Raw genomic sequence first — 24,775 nt, 5'->3', positions numbered from 1 at the left:
CTAGGTAAACAAAAAAAGCAGAATTTAACTGATTTGATGAGCATGCACAAATACAACATGCCCTTATAAACATATGATATTAACAGTGTGTCTGTAAGTACCTGGGCAATGACGGCTTCTCTTGTGCCATAGTATTTGAAGAAGAGGTGGTCAGTTTGGATGAAGAGCTGACAGGTGTTTTTCTCCCTCCCTGCTGCCCTCTTTTTTCTCAAAATTACTGGACCATACGTATCATCATCTTCGGTGGCCCTGCTTACCCCCTGAGAAAAAAAACAACAAAACATTTTTTTGTTTTATTCGGCAGAATATTACGATATGTTTCTGTTTCTAGTGAGTAAGTGAGAAAGTGTATCTAAAACTTTTGACCGGTAGTGTATATATCCCTAACAGTTTCTGCTCTGAAAATCAAAAGTACATCGATGTAATAAAAACACAGATTTAACAAAGCTCATACACTAGCTCTGAAGGCAAACATTTGCCCTCTTTGTTCGTGTAAGAAAGGCTGGAAATAAGACAGAACCTTTTAATATCGCCTTCCTTGCCCATCTGTGTGTTTAATTATGACTGCGCAGCAGAAGGCAGAGTTTGTTGTGATGTTGGCACTTACATTGCCTGGCTCCTCAACTGCAGATGCCTGGTACTTCTTCATCCTTTCAAACACGGAGTGGTTTGCACAGCCTCCCTCTGAGCCGTACTTATGAGGATAATCTGGCAGATAGAGTACAAATAAGAGAATGACTTTGAAAAGCTTAAGCAACTTAATAGATCTATTCTGCATGCTATATATATATATATATATATATATATATATATATATATATATATATGAATGAGAGCTGATTAGTGTAAGTCAGGTGCAGGAGCAGCTGGATTTAATAAAAAGCTTTAGTGTAAGTGACATAATACATCGTGGCCAAAGTTTCATGGTATAGACACAAAATTAGTTGCTTTTATTTAAAATGAAAAATCAACAATTATTCATATTGCTGCTAAAATGTCATAACATATTGATTACTAAGGTTTTATTAATGTTATCACCTCTCCATTGCTTTTTGATATTTAAACGTAGACTAAAGCAAAAAGATCAAATTACTAATACATTTAGCATTGTTTTTGAGCTGGCCTGCAGTCACCTGCTTAACATACATGCCACTGTTCACTTTTAGCCCATTGTGGTCCTCCTTCAATTACCAAACCACAACAGTCCATATTACTCGCAACAGGAATTATTTCCAAGCAACTGAATTTGTTTTTCTTGTAAGAGAGAAGTGTAGTAGCTGTCTTTTTAACCAGCTGATTGGCAGAAGGCATATACAGGTCCTTCTCAAAATATTAGCATATTGTGATAAAGTTCATTATTTTCCATAATGTAATGATGAAAATTTAACATTCATATATTTTAGATTCATTCACTAACTGAAATATTTCAGGTCTTTTATTGTCTTAATACGGATGATTTTGGCATACAGCTCATGAATACCCAAAATTCCTATCTCACAAAATTAGCATATTTCATCCGACCAATAAAAGAAAAGTGTTTTTAATACAAAAAACGTCAACCTTCAAATAATCATGTACAGTTATGCACTCAATACTTGGTCGGGAATCCTTTTGCAGAAATGACTGCTTCAATGCGGCGTGGCATGGAGGCAATCAGCCTGTGGCACTGCTGAGGTCTTATGGAGGCCCAGGATGCTTCGATAGCGGCCTTTAGCTCATCCAGAGTGTTGGGTCTTGAGTCTCTCAACGTTCTCTTCACAATATCCCACAGATTCTCTATGGGGTTCAGGTCAGGAGAGTTGGCAGGCCAATTGAGCACAGTGATACCATGGTCAGTAAACCATTTACCAGTGGTTTTGGCACTGTGAGCAGGTGCCAGGTTGTGCTGAAAAATGAAATCTTCATCTCCATAAAGCTTTTCAGCAGATGGAAGCATGAAGTGCTCCAAAATCTCCTGATAGCTAGCTGGATTGACCCTGCCCTTGATAAAACACAGTGGACCAACACCAGCAGCTGACACGGCACCCCAGACCATCACTGACTGTGGGTACTTGACACTGGACTTCTGGCATTTTGGCATTTCCTTCTCCCCAGTCTTCCTCCAGACTCTGGCACTTTGATTTCCGAATGACATGCAGAATTTGCTTTCATCCGAAAAAAGTACTTTGGACCACTGAGCAACAGTCCAGTGCTGCTTCTCTGTAGCCCAGGTCAGGCGCTTCTGCCGCTGTTTCTGGTTCAAAAGTGGCTTGACCTGGGGAATGCGGCACCTGTAGCCCATTTCCTGCACACGCCTGTGCACGGTGGCTCTGGATGTTTCTACTCCAGACTCAGTCCACTGCTTCCGCAGGTCCCCCAAGGTCTGGAATCGGCCCTTCTCCACAATCTTCCTCAGGGTCCGGTCACCTCTTCTCGTTGTGCAGCGTTTTCTGCCACACTTTTTCCTTCCCACAGACTTCCCACTGAGGTGCCTTGATACAGCACTCTGGGAACAGCCTATTCGTTCAGAAATTTCTTTCTGTGTCTTACCCTCTTGCTTGAGGGTGTCAATAGTGGCCTTCTGGACAGCAGTCAGGTCGGCAGTCTTACCCATGATTGGGGTTTTGAGTGATGAACCAGGCTGGGAGTTTTAAAGGCCTCAGGAATCTTTTTAGGTGTTTAGAGTTAACTCGTTGATTCAGATGATTAGGTTCATGGCTTGTTTAGAGACCCTTTTAATGATATGCTAATTTTGTGAGATAGAAATTTTGGGTTTTCATGAGCTGTATGCCAAAATCATCCGTTTTAAGACAATAAAAGACCTGAAATATTTCAGTTAGTGTGCAATGAATCTAAAATATATGAATGTTAAATTTTCATCATGACATTATGGAAAATAATGAACTTTATCACAATATGCTAATATTTTGAGAAGGACCTGTATTTGCCTCAAGTTCATGTTCCATACAGCCAGAGAAAAGTCTGGTTGCTCAGGAAATCTCTTTGGCCCATTTTCCAAGCACTTTAAACTGAAGAAAAAGTAAAATAACCTTTCTATCTTCCTTCCAACTTAATACTAGCTACAACCAGAGCAAAGAAAGCAATAACCAGCGTCCATCTCCAAGAAGAAAAACATTTCTTCTCTGTAAATTTTACTAGATTAAAAAGAAACAAGATAAAAAAAATAAAACATTAATAATTTCTATTACAGAAATAATAATTATAAAACTACCAGCAGTTGTAATGACATTCTCCACTGAATCTTCCATAAAAGACTATATGTTATATAATCAGGCTTTGAGTACAAAAGCTGATAAAGAATTATTGCAGATGAGTCCAGGAATAAAATCCTAAAACTTTACATTAAGTTTTTAAACGATATTCATCTACAAATGTCTTCAAACAGGGCTGAGGATTGAAACTGAAAAAGCTTTCTTTGTTCTAATGAAAGAGGTCTTATACAAATGCTAATCACAAGGCCACTGAATTGTGAGCAAAAGTACAAAGAAATACTGTGGAAATCGAGAGTAGAGTGTGAGAGATCTACCCAACAGGCAAGCTTTTTTTACATTAAATAAATAAATGAGCTCATACAAGTTTTTCATATCAAAATTTGTTCATATTCAAGTTTACTATAAATTCCCTGTGAAACCTTGTAAGGTGAATACAATAGGGCAATCTCTCTGTGAGAGATTGTGCATATCCACTCATGGGAAAATGTTTGCTCTCATGTTGCAAGTTTTTTAACTTAGCATGGTCAAGAAGGCAAAATTAATCCGTAAATGTCTGTAACTGGGAGTATGTCAACCAAAACGTGGCACTGTAGTGACATATTTTGTAAATAAAGTATATGAAAAGCAGTCTGTTGTTTGTATAATGTGTTTTCTAACATGTCAGGTGTTTCATAAAATGTGAAGGATACATCTCAAAAAATGTGGATATTGTGAAATATTTGCTGTTGTTAATTAAAGAAATTGTAACTCGTACATAAATAGATTCATTACACAAAGTTACATATTTCAAGCCTTTATTTCTTGAAATGTTGATGATTATACCTGTGGTACTGCTGAGTTGTAATAGAAGCCCAGTTTGCTTCAATAGCGACTTAAAGCAACATGGATTATGTGCCTCTTCACTCTCCCCTTCAGAGTCTGGGACAAATTAAATCCAAATATAACTTTTTATGTCAAAAGAGGAATTTGGACCACTGAGCAGCAGTCCGGTCTCTGGTTCAGGAGTGAGTTGACATGAAGAATGAAACATTTATAGCCCATGAGTATTATTCGTCTATGCATAGTGGCTCTTGTTGCGTTGACTCCAGCCTCAGTCCACTCCTTATGAAGCTCCTCCAAATTCTCGAATTAATTTTGCTTAACAATCCTCTCAAGGCTGCGGTTATCCTGGTTGCTGGTGCGCCTTTTCTTAACACACTTTTTCCTTCCACTCAACGTTTTATGAATATGCTTGGATACAGCACTCTGAACAACCAGCTTCTTTGGTAATGACCTTTTGGGGCTTACCCTCATTATGGAGGGTGTTAATAAGTGACCCCGACCGAGACCATTTAGAGGCTCGGGAAACTTTGGCAGATGTTCTGAGTTAATTAACTGATTAGGATGTGACACTAAGAGTTTCCAAAATTAAACCTTTTCACAATATTTAAATTTTCTCAGACACTGAATTTTGGGTTTTCATCATCTGTAAGCCATAATCAGCATTCAAAAAAAAGGCTTGAAAATGTTCATTCCTAATGTAATGAATCAATAAGAGTTTCACTTTCGGAAATAATAAAAGACAAATAGCAAAACATATTGAACCATTTAAAGGTAGTCTAACGTATTCCTTAACATTGCTTTTAATTCTTTTAGGTGTACTTACAAATGTCATCTTCATGATAGATGACGGAGTGAAACGGCACATTGTTGTCCTTCAGATACCTCTCTGAGGGTTCAACATAAAATGTTCCTTGGTGGGTTTTAATGAAGCCCTCAAAGCGCCCATCAACCACAGAGCCATGAGACAAAGTGCCCTCTTCACCTGCCAAACAAAGGGAAAGAGCAACAAAAATCTCTTAGTACTCAGACAGTTAAGAAATGCCCTGTTAAACAGATAATCTGAGTTGTGAACACATCGGAATCCAGTTGAATAATGCAAGAACCTCAATCAACAGCTAGATTCACATCTGAAGACAATCTATATCTTCAGATACACAGCTGCCTTGGCTCTTCAGTGTGACTAATTATTTTTTTCACTACAACATGGAAATTATTTGAGCCACTAAGTTTCAATCAAGTAATCATATAATTTTTATTTGGCTCTTATAAAGTGTTCCTAAGATTCCCCTTGACAACGTTCCCAGAAACAAAACCATAATAGCATAAACTTCCTTGTTCACCTTTTGTTTATGAAAGACAATAAAGGGCCCCTTTCCTAATGTGTATGTGGACGTATGAGACGTGCAGCAGGAAGAAGAGGAAAGGAAATGAAAGTAAGTTGGGGGTGGGATGAAAGGAAAACAGGATTTACACAACTCACTCAGGCAAGCGTGCATCTGCTGAAAAACCACTCAGATGATGCAGACAAAACAGAAGAAGGTGCAGACATAAAAGTGGATTATGAAAATATGATGAATGAAGCAGAGACCTTCAATGTTGTAGCATGAACCAACCCATTAACTTCTACTTCTTTTCATCTTCAAAGAGACTGCGTTCCTCTAGATTTCAAATGGTGTAATGGTCAGTAAAATGATCTTAGTTTAGACAAAACAAAGCATATTTCTCTTAAGCATAAAATTAGTCTCTCAAATTAGTGTTTAAATGGCAGTCTAAACTGTGCTTTAGCTTTTGTTTGTATAAAGTGTCATGAAGTTACACTGTACTCTCTAATAAAGATAGAAAACATCAAGGGTAACTCACTGTATTCCCTTTTATTTGCAATAATCCTTAATAATCAACATAAAGTTCAATGCTGAACGGAATGTTGAAATATCAAAATAAAAAAAGCATTTTTTTATTCTGTGAAATTATTTAATGTGTTTAACCACATTTTTCATTTAGAAATCCCCAACTTTTCTGAAATCAAATTTTCAGATGGTTAATTCCTTTATGGTCATTTTAAAAATACAAAATACTAAAGGTGAGCAAGAGGTTATGGCAGATATTTCTGTAGTTGTCAGGTTTCAAATATAAAACCTATTAAAAATCACAAGGATGCAAGGAAAGGAAAGACAAGGAAAGTCAGAAGGAAAAACACAAGGAAGGAAAGAAAGGGCATGAGGAAGGAATGAGCACACTAAAGAAATGGAAAAGGAAAGAAAGAGGGGCACAAGGAAGGAAGCAAAGAGAGATACAAATAAGGAAAAAAGCGGAGGAAGAAATGACAAGGAAGGTAAGACAGGAAGAAGGGAAGGGCAAATGGAGAAAAGCAAAAAAGAACACAAGAATGAACAGAAAGAAGAGAGGTAGGACACACAAGGAAGGAAGGAATTGTGTAAATAAGAAAAGGACAGGAATGGAAGGACAAAAGGAAGGAAGAAAGGAAGAAATAAGTGGGGAAAGACGAAAGGGCTCAAGGAAGAATGAAGAATATGAGGGAGGATGGAAGGAAGAATTTGGAGACAACGGGATATCTATTTAAGTCCAGAAATACAAATATAAATATTTTTCAATACCTATCCAGACTGTTTAAATACCTTTAATGAGAAAAGCAACTCCTAGCAGTCTAAAAGAAAACTATTCTCAATAAACTCTGGCGACACAGAAAGAATTCTCTGCAATTGGCTAAATTCTCTCATTGGCTGGAAAATAGGACGCGTCTCTTTTGGCTGTTTGATAGACCCCGGATGACATGGTCCAGGCTGAAGTGCAGATCGCTGCTCAGAACCAACAAACTTAAAGGAAAAAAGCAGGTTACCCTGTGGTTGGATAATTGTTTGTTTACTTGGTGGTATGCAAAACCAAACTGTTTATTTTTGGGTAAACAACTGCAAGACATTGTTTTTATTTTTCCACTTATCTAAAAAGTCTGTTTACATTGAGAACCCAGTTCGGAAGCCCAAGTAAAGGACCTCAAGTAATCCAAACCAGACACAGAAGGAATCTTAGCCACTGTCCTTTCTAAAAGTGATCACCGTGGGCCGATTGTAACAGTGCTGTCCAGATCTGTCTCTAACCCAAACAGATGGGTCGAAGAAGGAGTCGCATATCCGTGAAGATACAGCCAAGGTCCTACAAGTTTAAGGCTGGGTCAGACCTAAATGGCACTTCACCCTATAGTCCTGACTGAGTTCTTTGGCACGATCTTTCTCCAATTCAATCTACCAAACCATGTTCTTTACAGTTTGTATTTTTCATCTTCCGTTTTTTAGCATCAGGTTATAAAATTTTTTACAAGATCATCAAAAACAATCTTCCTCTTGACACCTGAGAATTAAACTAGATTAGGTTCCAAGCTTTAATCAGCTTGTCATAAAAAAAGATTTCTCTTTCCATTCTAACGCACGGCCTACAAGTAGTTTGCAGTTTAAAATGACTTGTTCATCACTACTCATTGTTTTGTTTCATTAGTTATTTAGGATTGCTTTACTGTAATTTATTTTGTAGAAAGTAGGTTTTGATTATTAGTAGATGTGGTGTTTTTCCCTGCAACATTTTTTAAATGGTTAAATTTTTTATAAAAGGTTTAATTTAAGAGTGCAATTGTTAAATAAAAAAAATAAAAAATAAAAAAGATGTGATTCATGCTTGAGACAAAAGTAATTTTACTGATAAATCATGAGCCTTATTTCATTTTGACAGCCAGTGAGATTGGCCAAGTTATTTAAAATAAGTAATTTAAAGAGGATGAAAGACAATACCTTTTAAAGAGACTGTAAATAGGAACTGATGTAAGGAAACAGATGGCCTTACCGAAGATTTCTCCACTGTAAATGTGGGAAGTGTCGATGGGGTCCTGTTTTCCTGATACCTCAACGACAAGATCCGGAGAAAAGACCTGTATATCCCTCTTCAGCCGTAAGTTAAAATGTCTAAAGAGAAAATAAAGGGACAATCAGCATCTGCAATAAACATTTAACATCCAAACTAAGACTGCTCACAAAATAAAGTTTGTATTGCAAAACACATCCCTGACGGTTTCAAACTCAAAACCTCAGGGTTTCAGTACAAACAAGACAATCAGACTGCATGCCTCTGCCACCCAACGTAGGGTCACTGTCCCCACAGAAAAAAATAAAATCCATTAAACCACCAACATTTTATGGATTCTTCCTTGGGCTCAGACACACCTCTGGTAAAACATTCAGAAGAATTTGTCTGCAACTTTTTCTAAAAGGTTGCTACCACAGACAGACAAACTCAACTGAAAACATAATCTCCTTGGTAGAGAGAACAACCACACTTTGAACTTTAACACTGTGCTCTGCAGGTTGTTGCTTAAGGATTCCTCCATTTAGTATAAAAGTGATGTTAAAAGAATAATAAAGAAAAACACCTGTCACTGACATGCGGCCCAGATGAACCACTAGCTTACCAGAAACCTACAGTGAGGAATTGAACCCTTCAAACAAATACAGAAATACCTCTCTTACCATATATCTTAAACAAGCAGTTTGAAGCTTCCTCCACATGACTCAACTTTGGTTCATGACAGCCTTGTACGTTCACCAATTTTGCATTCATGTTGGTAAAATGAGGGCAGAGTCCTTCTTTTTTAGCACTTTAACATATAAAATACATTTCTCCTTTTCTTTAATTTGGTTGGTTCAGAGGTTAAAACCTGCAATTTGTACTTAGATGCAGTTGGAAGTGCGCCAGTATCTGTGTGCTACTGGATAAATAGAAAACCTTCAATGACATATAGCTTAATACCTCTATTCCACACAGGCCACAAATAACAACAGTTGCTAAATCTTATGATTCTTAGCTAAGTTCCTGAATTCATAACGGATTCCCATTTCATTCTAAGTCAGTTTTTGCAATTCTTGAGCCATCTGCAATTTGTGGAAAAGGTTTTGAGCCGAACTCCAGAATCCAAAACATCTCAGTTAATTCTTAACCAATTCTTAGGCATTCCTAGGTATTCTTAACTCAATTTGGGATTTGGGACGCCCAAATCTCTCTTCTGCCCTTGGAAAATAAATAAATAACAAAAAAATAAATAAATAAGTAAAAAAAAAAAAAACAACAACAAAACACCAAGTAATAAAAACAATAAAAAAATGTACTTCTAAATTTTGAACAGTCATCATTCAAATAACATTCACTCATTACTTTTTACTTTTTTCTCCAGCAGTGGCTCTACTCCAAACTCCTCACCGTATCTCTAAGGGAGTTCCCGGCCACCCTGCAGAGGAAGCTCATTTCAGCCGCTTGTATCCGGGATCTCGTACTTTCGGTCATGACCAGAGTTTATGACCATAGTTGAGGGTAGGAACGTAGACCGACCGGTAAATTGAGAGATTCGCCTTTCAGCTCAGCTCTTTTCACCATAACGAACTGACACAGCGTCCACATTGCTGCGCCAGCCGCACCAATCTGTCTATCCATCTCTTGTACCATTCTCCCCTCACTCGTGAACAACACCCCGAGATACTTAATCTCCTCCACTTGAGGCAGGAACGCCTCTCTGACCTGGAGATGGGAAGCCCCCCTTTTCCAGTCGAGAACCACGGCCCTGGATTTGGAGGAGCTGATTTGCATCTCTGTTGCATCACACTCTGCTGTGAACCACCCTAATGCATAATGTAGGTCTTGGCGGAAGGGAACCAGCAGAACCACATTGTGCGCAAAAAGCAGAGATAAAATCCACTGGTCCCTAAAAAGCATTTTTAGCCTCATGGTTAAAAATGCTAAAAATATATTCAGAGTTAGAAAATAAACTTTAGTACCAGTGACTGATGAATGAGCAAGAGTACAGTATAAGATCCAATTTAAAGTCTTACAGCGTAATAAAGTAAACAATTAGGGTCAGACAGAGTCCAGGATTTCCCTCTCCAGTATGAATCTTTGACCTGTACAACTATTCAGATTTTCCTCTTCATTCCACCCTCAGTTTTCTGCACCTTTCAGGCAGGGGTGATTTTCTTTTAAATAAAATATTACTGGATTGGAGATGAATATTAATGACAATGTATAATATTTCATGTTATAAACAAAATAAATGCTTATCTCTAAATCTGTCTGAATTAGGCACATTTCCTGGTTCCAGCATCAATCAACATAATCTCATATTTCTCTCTCAGCTGTGTAAAAAGTTCAGTCGCTGATTCATCTGGATTGCAACTGCAGCACCTCTTTCAGTCTAAATGTCTATTGTCTGATATGGCTACAGAGTTAATGAAGGAATGCTCCAACAAAACACCTTCAGCAGGAAGCCTCCTCTTCTATGATGCATTTCAGAATAACAGCAGTTACATGACAAAAGGCCACTAAATAATATAAAGTTAATATATGAAATACAATAAAAATGTAGTTGGGTTTTATAAAGCACCAAAACAACAAACGAACTGTTGGTAGTGGTTGTTCATAATTTATGGAGTTAAATTTGTCTCAATATTATTCAATCAAACAAAAAACTAATCTCAATCAAAAAAAACCTAATCACAATCAAAAAAATAATATTCAATCAAAAAAAAAAACTAATCTCAATCAAAAAAATAATATTCAATCAAAAAAATAAACTAATCTCGTATTGGCAGGTTCGTGAGAACACAGCAAGTTGTTTTTGTTTAGGATAAATATTAGGTGGAAGTAAAAAGCAAAATTAAGTCTGCAAGGTGGACTTCCAGCCTTGGGTTTAATCTTTAAGGGGTTTATTAATGAAATTTGACTTTTGCATTAAACAAAGCTGGGGTTTAATGTTTGAATTATTATGGAGTTAAATTTGTCTCAATATTATTCAATCAAACAAAAAACTAATCTCAATCAAAAAAAACCTAATCTCAATAAAAAAAAAACTAATCTCAATCAAAAAAATAATATTCAATAAAAACAAACTAATCTCAATCAAAAAATATTATGTTGTGATCAAAACTTCCAGTTTTTTCTCACAAAGAGAAAAAAGTTATTTGGAAAACATAAACTTTTATTTGCGCATGTCAAAAATCTTTGGTTACGAGTCTCGCTTTTTTGGTTTTGAAGCTCTCTGTTTTTGGTTGAACTCAATGAATTTTGAGTTCTGGAAACAGGAACATCCTGGGCGGGGCCTAAAGACGAACGCTGTAAGACGTTTCCCTATTGGTTAGCGCTGACTAAAGCCGCAGACTCTGATCCCCCGCACCTCTGAACTTCTGCTCGAACTGCAGGACTTGCAGCGTCGCTTCAGTGAGGAGACATCAACTCTACAGAAGAAAACTGCGGTTAAGTGAGCCGACAGTCAGAAATACGCGGTGACGTCAGCCGACACCAGCTCTCTCTTAAAGATTAGCGTCGCGCAGACAAGGTTCATTACGGTAATGGAGCAGAAAGGATCCGATCCTGGCAACGGTTGAGAAAATAAGAGGAAAACAGAAACGTAACCTTCAGAACAATTATATTAATTAAATTTTTACAACTTTCACATTCATGTTTTATGTAAAAGAATAAATATTTTATATTTTACTGTACAGTTTTGGAGAAATATCTTGTCAAAATACCTCAAAATGCTCAACCATTATATGCATTTGTCCCACTTTCAGCAATTTATTTCTCCAAAACCAAGAGAGGTGACAACACAATCTCTTCAATTATATTAGAGGGTCATCTATATTATAACCAGAATTAGTATTTCATAATTTCACTGTAGGTTTCTGGAGAAATACACAACTACCCCAACAAAGTACCACAAACGCTTCTTTTTGGTGAGGTCGATGAGGTCCTGGGAAGTGGTCTGGACAGCTTAAAGTGCAAGAGCATCCAGATCTCCTCTGAACTCTCCTGGACCGGAAACGCCCCTCGCCTGTTGAAGAAGGTACAACAACAGCTCTTCTTCATCTCCTCAGCTGCTTACAGATGTCTACAGGGCCACGGTGGAAGGCACTCTGTGTCTCAGCATGACAGTGTGGTGTGGGAACTGCACAGGAGAGGAAGTATCACGGGTTGTGAGGACAACACACAGGATTATGGGATGCCGTCTGCCCGACATGGACATGGACTCTTTATACTACACTTGGGGTAGTTGTGTATTTCTCCAAACCTTTACAGTAAAATTATGAAATACTAATTCTGGTTATAGCGTAGATGACCCTCTGATAAAATCTGAAGAGATTGTGTTGTCACCTCTCATGGTTTTGGAGAAATAAATTCCTGAAAGTGGGACAAATGCATATAATGGTTGAGCATTTTGAGGTATTTTGACAAGATATTTCTCCAAAACTGTACAGTAAAATATAAAATATTTATTCTTTTACATAAAACATGAATGTGAAAGTTGTAAAAATGTAATTAATATAATTGTTCTGAAGGTTACGTTTCTGTTTTCCTCTTATTTTCTCAACCGTTGCCAGGATCGGATCCTTTCTGCTCCATTACCGTAATGAACCTTGTCTGCCCGACACTAATCTTTAAGAGAGAGCTGGTGTCGGCTGACGTCGCCGCGTATTTCTGACTGTCGGCTCACTTAACCGCAGTTTTCTTCTGTAGAGTTGATGTCTCCTCACTGAAGCGACGCTGCAAACCCTGCAGTTCGAGCAGAAGTTCAGAGGTGCGGGGGATCAGAGTCTGCGGCTTTAGTCAGCGCTAACCAATAGGGAAACGTCTTACAGCGTTCGTCTTTAGGCCCCGCCCAGGATGTTCATGTTTCCAGAACTCAAAATTCGTTGAGTTCAACCAAAAACAGAGAGCGTCAAAACCAAAAAAGCGAGACTCGTAACCAAAGATTTTTGACATGCGCAAATAAAAGTTTATGTTTTCCAAATAACTTTTTTCTCTTTGTGAGAAAAAACTGGACGTTTTGATCACAACTTAATATTTTTTGATTGAGATTAGTTTGTTTTGATTGAATATTATTTTTTTGATTGAGATTAGGTTTTTTTTGATTGAGATTAGTTTTTTTTTTTATTGAGATTAGTTTTTTGTTTGATTGAATAATATTGAGACAAATTTAACTCCATAATAATTCAAACATTAAACCCCAGCTTTGTTTAATGCAAAAGTCAAATTTCATTAATAAACCCCTTAAAGATTAAACCCAAGGCTGGAAGTCCACCTTGCAGACTTAATTTTGCTTTTTACTTCCACCTAATATTTATCCTAAACAAAAACAACTTGCTGTGTTCTCACGAACCTGCCAATACGGTTATGGTTTAACAATATAAACCACCAAGCATTCATCCAAAGTGTGGACAAACCTAGTCTTTCAGAATATATGTAAAAGTGTAACTATATGCTAAAGGCAAGCTGCTGCCTGCTAAATGCTAAACTGTAAAGAGGTTTTAAAATAAAACATGCAACACAGTCCTGGACTGAAATAAAACACATCATAAGTGTCTTATAAACTGACTGCTAAAATATACATATCTGAAAAACCAAAGATGCTGTCATATGCACGTGACCATCATGCACATTATTAAACAAGTACACAAACCAAAAACACAAAACAAGGTCAACATAACTGGCAATCCTAGGCTTTAACAGGGGAAAGGGGGTAACTGTCAGCTCTGCAGGTAGTACGATGGGTTTGTTTGTGAATATAGGGGTGGATACCACTGGCATAGATAAAGAACAAACAAGCAAACAAGAAAATCCCAATTTTATCAAAAGGTAGCATCTGTTTAAACTACAATTGGTCTCTGGCACCACAAATGAAAGCACATCCGGATTTTCCACAGACCTAAAACTAACGCTATTGCTGGTGCACAAACAAAATTGTTGGTAACCACTAAGACTGAACACTCAAGTTTACAGTCATTGGATAAAACAGTCAAGCACACATGTACAGCCACCAAGGTTTGTCCATGTTGAATGTTTTCCTGTAAGTGTGCATTTGGGATGGACGTACACACTGTAGGTGCCTTGAGGTATGAACTGCATATATTATTGCACTACATAAAAATTGCAACTCCTCATATGTGAGTTATGGTTTCAGAAAACAGATGCAACATTTAAAAGGTGAAATAAAATTCACTTTTTGAATTTGACTTCAACTTGTGTTAAGTTAGCAAATCCATAGTCATTTTTTAGGCATTACTAAAGATATGCAGTCACCTGATCTGAGTGGGAATACACATGAATGGTTTTCTGTCATTACAACAAACATCTTATGGAGTAAAAAGCACCTCTTCTGGTTATACACAAAGTGAAGGCTAATTGCCTTTTTATCTTAACTCTTCAGCAAAATGTTATGATTTTTTTAAACCCATAAGATGGCTTTGAATACCTTCAGATATGTTTAACAATATAAATGTTAAGGAAGGTGGGCCTATATAAAAAGTGTGACTAGCTGAATCTCTGCTACAGTTCAGTTATAAACGGCCCAGTAAAAATGTACACTTTACATGTATTCAGAAAAATGAATGAAAAACAGAACAAAAACCTAAACTAAAGTCCATACTAGTACTCTGACTCCATTTATACAACACAATTGTTTAAATTATCTGTACTGAAAGAAGAAAATCCTTATCCCTGGGGAAGAGGAAGGTAAACGGTCATGTTTAAGTGTATCCCAACTAATTAGAAGAGCATCTGAAAATGTATTTAGTTTATTCAAACTCCAGTCGTAGAGACCCAGAACGATGTTCCTGGTTGAACAGAGCTGAATCAGATAGCTGAATTATTACTCAGGATGTCATCAACTTCTACCTGCTTAATGACATAACGTTTGGGACAATAAAGCAGAAAACCGGTCCTCAGGAACTGGAGTTTGACACCTGTGCCATAGAGATTCTAAGGGTAATTGTATATAAGACAATAAGAGATACCAGACCCAACAATGTAGACAAGCTATTGAAGCAACCAGGGCTTCCTTAACAGCTCGGCAAAGTCACAGGTAGATTACCACCATGCCATGCCACGTGGATGGAGTGATTAATGCAAAAGAGCTGAATGGCCATAGTAAATGGCATATTTCTGAATAAAAATCCATATTTTTATATCGGCCTGATGTAAAATTCAAATTTTCTGAGAAGTTTTATTAGCTATAAGCCATAGCTATCAATTTACACCGAAATCAAGCTTCTCACTATATTACTCTGAGACTAATAAATCAATAATATGATTTACTCCGAGTCTAATTTTTCAACAATATAATTTTACGATACACCTGTGGTAGAAGGAATAGAAGTAAGTCTCTTTTAAGAAACTAACTCGTTCAGTGAAATTCCCTCATGTCTAATGCAGAAATACATATTGCAGATTAAGAAAATACATCAAAGTCCTAAATAAACATTCACGTGACAAAAAAACTTTTTTTTACCTTAAATGTTGACTTTAATACGTTTGGCTAAGGCTGCACAATGTATTGAAAATGTATCGTCATTACAATATCAGTGTGTGCAATATTCATATTGCAATGGACTGTTTGGAGTGCCATAATGGTTGGCTCATGTATTCCAAGTGTTAAGAACATGTAATGTAATATTTATCCGGATGGACAGAGCTTTACAGCAGCAGATGCTCACACCGGACACAAATAACATTACCCACAACGCTACAGGGTAAAGAGTGTAGGGAGCACAGATAAGAAAGAGGCGAAAGAAGAAAATAGGCATACGTCGCAGTATTTGCTAATATCGCCATCAAAGGATTGCATTTTAATATAGTGCAATATGCAATGCTAATAATGGATCTGTATAAGAAAAAAAAAAAATCATACTAGATGAAGGTTGTGTTGAAGTTAAATGTTTGGAAAGTTGTGAGAAAATAATGAGATCCGGGTGGATATTTCACAGACACTCTATTGTCTCTTTATACAAAGCAACAAGATCTCAGCAGAAGAAAATCTGATACCATATCAACAGATATTCTACACTGTACAAGTCTCCAAAACACGGTTGGTACCTTTAATTTTCCACAATGTGGCCTTTGGATGTTAACCTCGATTATCTTTTGTTTTTGCACTTTGAAATGCAGTCAGAATGAATGAATTTATAGAGATTAAAACGCCAAAGGGAAAGGGGATACTGGGACTAAGGTCTTCAAGAATGTGGAAAGTCTGGTTTTTTAGCATGTTGAATTACATGAGTGTGTGCAAACTGGAAACACAGGTGGCAAAGCAGCCTACAACTGTAAGGACAGGTTTAAACAAGGAATAACCTTTATTAAAATCACTCATAGCTGTTTTTTCCTATTTATACCATAGTATTATAAAGAATAAGTTCTAATGTTTCCCTTTTGTTAGAATAGAATAAGAATGCTCATCGACACACATTACAAGGATAAATGGCCCAACGTTTGGCATAAATGACCTGAGGCTGGGGCACAGGGTTTGATGGTGGAGCAGCTGGTATCTGGTTTGATTAGAAAGCCACGGCACACTTAGATTAAGGATGGACTCCCGCTACTACACAACCTACCAGATAGACACCACAATGGTGACACATAGTCTACTGATAATCACTGAGGGAGGGAACATCCATTGCATTAGAGTGCCAGATATAAAACTACATGTGACCTTCTTTTGGGGCTCTTCGTCATCCTTACACAGACGGCAACGGTCCGAGAAGGGAGCCTCAGCGCTGATCTCTGTAATCATTCCTCTGCCTAATTTAGATTAAAGGAGCTAAAAGTTAGAAACTGTTTGAGAGTCGTTCCTTTAAGAGTCAGTGTTAGATAAAGTGTGTGATCGCTTCTGGGGACCAAGGACCGGAGGAACTCCAAGACGTCTGACTGCCAACAGGGTGCGGTAGCTCGGAGAGTATGTTAATAGCATTCTGACTTCTGAAGAAAATGAAACATTTCCTGTTAAATGCAAAACAGGCTAATGACTAAAGATAACAGATTAACAACCTGGCGAGCACGTCATTGAATTTCTGTGAAAATTTATTTTTAAACTTTACTTACTGGTATTAGTCAACTGCAACCATTTGCATTTGCTTTTAAATGACTAGTATTTAAAAAAAATGTTTTTAGATTACTAGTATTTTTAAATTCTAAGAGAATAAACTTTCTTAAAATCAAAAATTATTTCGAGCTAATGAAGATGTTGGGCCGTTTTTTGTTCAACTAAGCTACCTGATCGTACACCACTGAGAGGCGAGGGAGAGACAGCCAAACTTTAAAGCTATAACTGTAATTAGTAGATCATTTTGCTAATAAAGAGGAATGCATAAATCCTGAAATTCATCAAGGAAATATGGAAAAATGCTGTAAAAACCAATAACAACGCCAGAAGAAGTCATATTTCTCTGTGGGTAACACAGAGAAATATGAAGACTTATTGGGAAACTTGGCATTTCATTAAAAAGCATCTCTGTACAATATTTCATTTGTTTTTCAAATTAAAATCAACAAAAAGTTCCACATATTTTTTCCAATTGGACTATGGACAAAACACTAATGTTCAACAAACAACCATCCAACAACAAAGTGACACCAAACAAGCCAACATTAAAGCTTTTACATGAAGAACTATCAGACTTGTCACACTGAAATAGTTTTACAAACAGAAAAAAAAAAAAACAATCTGGTAGCCTTGACACTGATTAATTTGTCTCCTCTGTCATAAATCCTCCCAGCTTCTCCATACTCAGGTGTATACTTCCTGCTGTTTACTCCAGATAAGGCACAGTCCTGGGCTGCTTGATATTAGGAAAAACATGCAACAGCAACATTATTGTGAATACTGGAATTAAAATGCATAACATTCATTTTAATGATTCTTTTTCCACCATCACAATGCTCCCATAACTCTGCAAGAGCTTTAGTGTCTTGGTCACTAAAATCTTTATCCAACACGTGTATGCAGAGTGTGAATGACTTCAAATAATAAAAGTCTTTCAAATATTACATCCAAGCAGTTCTCTGTTACCGTGAAGTTGATCAAACTGATAATGCAATGCCAGCGGTGATCCAATATACTGTGGAGCTCTAGCACAGAATAAGATGAGCTTTTCCCACAACGTCGCTTAAAAATATAAATAAAAGCCTCGTGAGTTTTCCTAAAGTTATTAAATTCCTACTTCTAAAGTAAGCTGAATGCAACAAAGAAAGGAAACATGTCAGCTTAACTGAAAATAATTGTGCAATAAACATTTTGACACTTTAAACAGTTTTATTACACGTAAAACAACCTTTTTTTCCCCATAGAGGAGTGACATGAAGTGGATCGTAGGAGGACTCAAATTCCAGCAGCAGATTAGGAGGATTTGGGTTAGGAACGGTGTATGTTTGTACTAAACTGACCTTCCATGAGCGTGGAAGTCCAAGTGCACCGTCCTGTCTTCAGGATGGAGTGCCCTTTTGGCTCTCTGATGTCTGCTGTGCAGAACTTCTGTGTCGTATGACAAACCTTCATAATGGCGAATATATTTGTTCAACGGGTTTCCAAACTGACCTGAAAAACAGTTCAATGACACGTTTATTTTCAATTTTGTGTGAGCAACATTTTGGTTTTTACATTTAGATAGATCTTAGAAAACTTTGTTTTAACATGTCAGACGTAGCTTACTACTGCAATTATTTATGTGACTAATCAGAATGTTAAAATGAAGAGAACTTTAAAGTCATGCTGGAAAATATTAAGAATGTCCACACAACTGAGCAGAACAAGCTGTCACTCCTAGGACAAGTGTAACGCCGTTTTAAGGCCTCAAACCCACAGAGTTAAACCAGTATCTTTCATTACAATCACTTTCTTTGTTCTTTTAACTCCTCAGTTTAACGCACGATCAGAGCAGAGCCCAGCACATGATGCACATCAGGTGATTGGGGGTCTGTTTCCAGAGGACAGCATGTCACTGTGCGAGTCAAGTGAATGAAACTGTTGCAGGCTGCTTAAATAGTGAGCTGCATTCCAAGGAAACACTGAATGCTATTGAAACACCAGTCTCTGTTGGTGTTGGAATGGTTTTCAACAATAATGACATTACAGTTTACGATTTATTGTTATACAAAAAACTGGAATTATTAATTCAGCTCAGTTATCCTTTGTGAAGGTATTAAGAGTACACCACACAAACAGTAAAATAATAGACAAATAGCTTTGGGCTTATTGAGGAGAAAAGCAAATTACAATAGGAGGAACCAAAGGAATATGTCTCAGAATCTAAACACACCAATCAGGCTTGTGCTGCCTGATAGCGATTTCTGGTTTCCTTTTGAATCCGACTGCCAATTCAGATTTTCTCTTTGAGGACAATAATGCATAGATAACTCACCTGTGTGAACTTTAAGTTGTTTTTCGATTCAACAGAAAACGGAGAAATAAGAAGATGATCGCTCCTATTTTAATCAAAGCACACCTTTGTCTGTGTTTTAATGGCTTCACAGCAAAGTGCATCAAAGAACATGCTGACTGTTTGTAAGTCTACAGAGCAGAAACGCAGGAGCAGTAAACCAAAGGCGGATTTTTTTTTGTATTAGCCAAATTCAGTCCTTTGCTAATTGGTTAGTGCATCAGTAATTAGAAACTTTAAGTAAAAAACAAGTTTACTACAAGACTGAGTGAGACATTTATGTCATGTTCAAACAATTCTTCTAACTCAAGTGGAATGAGATTATGCAGGTAGGTTCATGTGAAATTTCTGAGGTTACATTGATTGTGTGGGGAGTGTTTTAGCCAAGTTACAAGCTAGAAAACTAATATTTTAAATAGATTTACTTATTCAAAGTGTAAAGACTACCAACAACTGTAAAGTTTTGTGATGCAGGATCTTAAAAGCCAAATACTTGTTATTTTAACACCCACCTGTTTTGCTCTGTAACACTTAGCTGCAGTGTAGTGGGAGCCACAACTCCCAAAACAAGGAGGGAGAGGCTGTACCAGGCTAGCTGAAACTTGTTCTTGAATGCACATAGAAAATAACGCTCAGCCTCACACATCCATCCTCTTAGGTGAGAATAATGTAAACAAACTAAACCAACCAACCACCAAGCGCAGGAATGTCAAGATAGGCTTTGAGTAGAGGTGACAAATCTTTTTCTAACCAAGGAGAATATTAATTTGGCCCAAAAATAAATACGATTACCCCTATTAATGTGTAATATTGACACAGTGAAAAGCTGACTCATCAGAGGGCAGCCCTTTCATATTGAATTCTAGGTATAGCACAGGGGTCAGCAACCTTTTCAATATAAAGAGCTATTTTTGTCCTTGCTCGTATACAAAAAGCCATAAAATTCAAATGACAAATGATAGTGTGTCAAGCATTATAAATGACTATTATGTAAAATGTATCTGTTTTGTGGTTACATTAAAGAACCATCGTTTATTTTCTAAAGCTTTGGAATAGAAATGTCAACTATTAAAGCCACTAAAATCTCCTGACCTCTACCTTAAGTTGTTAAAATGCAGAGCAGCTGTCAAGATTGGGCATTTTATTTAGTTACACTTATACAAACCCCTACCTACTACACCAGAGCCAGTGACAATGGCTCGGGTGGTAGGGGTTTGTCTTGTAACCGGTGGGTTGCCTGTTCGAACCTACGCTGTCTCAGTTGTGTCCACGGGCAAGACCTTCACCCCCCTTGTCTGCAATCTGTTTCAAGTCCCTTTGAAAAGAGCAGTTCTTGACAGAAAGGAAGCTGCTGATAGGAACCGAGGAAGTGGTAAAAACGTCTTAACTGGTAACTCCAAGCTCTGCATTTCACACCGGATGTATCTGTAACTCATACATTGAAGGGTAAACGTAATGGAGGTTTGGTTGAAACCTGCAGGTACCAAATCTGTAAACACTTGTAGGGATCAACAAGAATACAAAAAGGATCATATGCGCCTAAGCATCACTGAAGAACAGAGATGATGATCTACTTTTCCTGTAATGCTGAATTCTAAAGAAATACCTCCACAATTGTGTTGCACTTAAAAGCCTGACTGACAGCGACAAAAAGATTGACGACAAAAAACCAAACAGGACGCAAGTCTACAATTCAACGCCGCTCACCTACAGCTGCGTAATTTCATGGTTTTTATACATAATCGGTTGGGCTCAACAAAATCATGAAAATGGTAAAAAATAATAATAATAAAATGAGAATGTGTTGTAACATTAAATGAAAGACAAGTGCTTCATGCCTCAGATTCAAACTTTTAAACAACAATCCACCCGAGGTGGAGGCCAGTGAAGTGCTACCCAGTGCTTCATGTTAGAGAAAATTTAGAAAAGCTACTTGCTGCTCTTTAGCCTTAAATTCACCAGCAAGGTGGGACATGAACAGCCAGGATGATAGAAAAGATCCATGAAAAAATGTTGAGAAAAGTAAGTTTGGTGAGTGCTTAATTTCAAAACAAGTAAGTCCCTGACAGTCCCTATTGTACCTACTTGGAAGATGGCATAAATGCTCACAAAACTGGGTGAGTGGAGTGGAGCTGGCCTAAGTAGAGCCTGTAGAAAAGAGGCATTAGATAGTTCTACCTTAGATCTAAGACAATGGTTATCCCGCTGGAATTACTTTAAAGAACAGCCTTTAAATACACAAGAAAACGCTCATGAGTGTTTACATAAATGTCATGCCCAAGATCAAATAAAACAGTTCATCTTCAACCAAGTTGATATCTGCAAAAACTGAATTAGATGCATGATCACCCCAGAAACTTTAAATTCAATTAATAACAGAGGTACGAAGATAGCAGATCTTTGAACTGCTCTACCTTTGGTAGATGCAACAATAATCTGTCAGCACTGGTAAATCCCCTGACAGACCGAACAGTAAACTAGGTTTAGTGTTACCACTTCAAATACACCATATTGCCCAAAGTATTTGTCTGTGTACTACTGTCTACTGTTATTCTTAATCTATAAGGTTCAAGTTGGTTGACGGACCCATTGTTGCCAGCAATAGCAATTTTGACTATTCTGTAAACATATTCCGCCAGGTTTAGGAGTGTGTTCATAGTTAGATGAGAAAACCGGCTCTAATTCATCCCAAAAGGTGTTCAAGAAGGTTGAGGTCAGGACTCAAGTTTCTCCACATCAAACTTTATCCACCTGCAGCCGTGGAAGTGATAGAAACATCGGGATTCATCGATTTGGTTTAAATGTTTCCCTTACTTCTGTCTGTTTAGATTAGGCTAACTGTCCGCCCTACGAACTGCTACTCATAGACTTTGACGCGATAACATTAGTGTTTCTACTTAAAAACTGTCAAAATCCAGATACTTCTATATTTAACTGCTGTGTGTCAGGTTTAATCCTTTAACATGCTACCGAAGCAAACTTTGTCTGTCTGATTTTGTCAGGCTTGGAATTGACTCAGGTTTTAAGCACTGTTCTTATGATTAACATTAGCCACCTAGCTAGCAGGTTAGTAAGACAGCACAACCGTTTGATCCGATTAGCGCGATCACTGAACACTTGCGAGTGAACGTAAACTTACCAATAATATCCTTTAGGCAGCAAAGCAGGAGAAAAAACTTGACATATCTCATATCTGAATGTCTTTTAGTACTAGTAACCTAAGCTAAAATACACAGCGAAACCGCTGAGAGAGTCTCGTTTGGTTGTTTTGTTTCCCTGGAAGAGCTTGACGTCGCTCTCTTCCTAGTTAGCTGGCTCCCAAAACACACACCGCGACGGCGGCTCCGCTATGGAGAGGCAGACTGGCAACCCTCCCTTCCGGTCTGTGCTGCCGAGTAGACACACCCAGTCACAGTCACTAAAACACAGCAACAAATCACCTCTGAACTACTGTTCAATTCATAGCAGAACGCTAAGCTCTGCGCTCAGCCTTTATCGACTTTATTGTTTAGATCTAGTTTCTCCGCTTTAATTTACACACTATTTCTTACAGAAAAAGAAGACTTCCGGGTTCACCGACTGGACATTTCAATTTACTCTGTTGGATTGGTTGTAATCATACCTACTTTTGTGTAATTTGGGTTACAAGTGTTTGGCAACAGTCTGTTTTATATGAAACATGCTTAAAATAAAGAGAAACAACATTTTAATTATTTCACAATGCCTAGCAAAAGTATTGACATGCCTTTACATTTTGACATGTTAAAACCTTTGACGTATTTCTCCCAGATTTCATGTGAAAACCAGCATAAAGTAGTGCATAAAGTTGTTTTAAACGCAGATGAAACCAAAATGTAACTTTCTAGCCTTTATACAAAAGGCTATGTGTTGTAGAAAGAGAACACCAACCAACACCCTGAATACTGATGATAGTGGTGACAGCATCATGCTGTGGGGAGGGTTCTTATCAGCTAGGTCAGGGGAGCTGGCCAGGGTTGATGACAGGATAAATGGAGCCAAATATAGAAAAACTGTGCAAGAAAACCTGTTAGACACTGCAAAAACAAAGCAAAACAGAAATTAACTGATCTGGAGTTTTACCTTCCTGCAATACAGAAACCCACAGCCAGAGCTACAATCTAATGGTTTAGATCAATGCGCATTCATGTGTTAGAATGTCCCAGTCAAAGCTCAGACCTAAAAACCAATTGACAATCTGTGGCAAGACTTGAAAATTGATGTTAACCAACCTACCTGAGCTTGAATTATTTTCCAAAGAAGAATGGACAAAACATTTAGTCTTAGCAATTATCAGTTTACCTGCCTCATGTTGGTCTAACACATAAATCTCCCAAAAATCTATTTGTTTGTGGTTGTAATGAGACAAAATGTGACAAAGTTCACCTTTTTAAGGCACTGTAAAATGGCTACATTCTATACAACTACACAGCCCTAAATATCTTCTCAATGCATTATTAATTACAACTGAATAGTGATTACATTAAATAAAAACATACATCTCACAATCATTGTTTAGATGTACATTTGAAAGCAGTAAATAATTCACAGTTTAATAAATGAACAAAAATGAACTCATTTGGGGCCCAATTGATAATCAATTTAATTATTCATAAACTGTCTGGGTGTAGGGCATTATATTATAATTTAGACTTTATCTGTTATCCTGTGTAAAACGATAAGCTACATCCACTACAAACAGTAACTAAATCAAAATTTGGATGTTTTACAGCAGTAAAATCAATATTTGTGCTGTAGAAATGCCAAGAACCTGTCTGAAGATGTTGAAAGAACTTGTGAATTATAGAAGCTTAGAAAATAATTTCACATACTCCGGCAGCTCAGTCACAACAAATATATTTTCTATCCAGGGGGATCTGGCGTACCATACTAAAATTATAGTCATTATATGTTAAATATAATGTTATTATAACTGTAACAATAAATATATTATATTGTTTTAGCAGCAGTGGGAATTACTGTTCATCTCCCTGCACTTCCTCTCATCTTCATAATGCCCTGATAAGATGAGGATGCAGGATATGAAATGATGTACCTAAAATTAAAGTATAAACTTTATTTTATTATTATTTTATTTATTAGTGTTATTCATTTCAAATAATAAAACTCTTAATGGGCCTGATTGTGTCCATTTTAGCGGGAGCTGAAGTCCCTCTACAGTGTTTCAAAGCCTTCCTATAACTCTAGTTGTAAAGTTTTTTATAAAAGAAATCAGTGCAGATATGCACTTTATATAAAGAAGCATGACTATGAGACCACATATGCAATACTACGGGATTGTATTTCTTGATTAAATTGATTTGTTATCGTTTGATTAATAAACTCATTCTGGTCGCTTCTTCTACTGTTAAATAAATAATGACAGTGTGAAATCTATTGTGTGTTTTTGTACATTTAATGGTCCAGGGGATCAATTTCGATCCTTTCAACCTCAAAATCCTAGTTAGGGCC

The 24,775-nt window shown here is 37.2% G+C and overlaps 1 protein-coding gene across 1 annotated transcript in view; it reads right to left on the bottom strand.

Moving 5' to 3' along the window:
- Positions 1 to 22,659, bottom strand: part of adam10a (ADAM metallopeptidase domain 10a) — a 43,097-nt gene extending 20,438 nt beyond the window's left edge. Inside the window, exons 1-6 of the mRNA XM_047362962.1 lie at positions 22,425 to 22,659; positions 18,294 to 18,444; positions 7,887 to 8,005; positions 4,858 to 5,016; positions 608 to 708; positions 102 to 260 (exon numbers count right to left, since the gene is read on the bottom strand). Of these exons, the coding sequence (XP_047218918.1) occupies positions 102 to 260; positions 608 to 708; positions 4,858 to 5,016; positions 7,887 to 8,005; positions 18,294 to 18,444; positions 22,425 to 22,476 (741 nt within the window). The 5' untranslated portion in view covers positions 22,477 to 22,659. The remainder of the gene's footprint in view (positions 1 to 101; positions 261 to 607; positions 709 to 4,857; positions 5,017 to 7,886; positions 8,006 to 18,293; positions 18,445 to 22,424) is intronic.
- Positions 22,660 to 24,775: the final 2,116 nt, after the last annotated feature.

This window comes from Girardinichthys multiradiatus, chromosome 4, assembly GCF_021462225.1.
Source record: "Girardinichthys multiradiatus isolate DD_20200921_A chromosome 4, DD_fGirMul_XY1, whole genome shotgun sequence".
Lineage (NCBI taxonomy): Eukaryota > Metazoa > Chordata > Actinopteri > Cyprinodontiformes > Goodeidae > Girardinichthys > Girardinichthys multiradiatus.
This window is presented reverse-complemented; position numbering and strand designations above follow the sequence as displayed.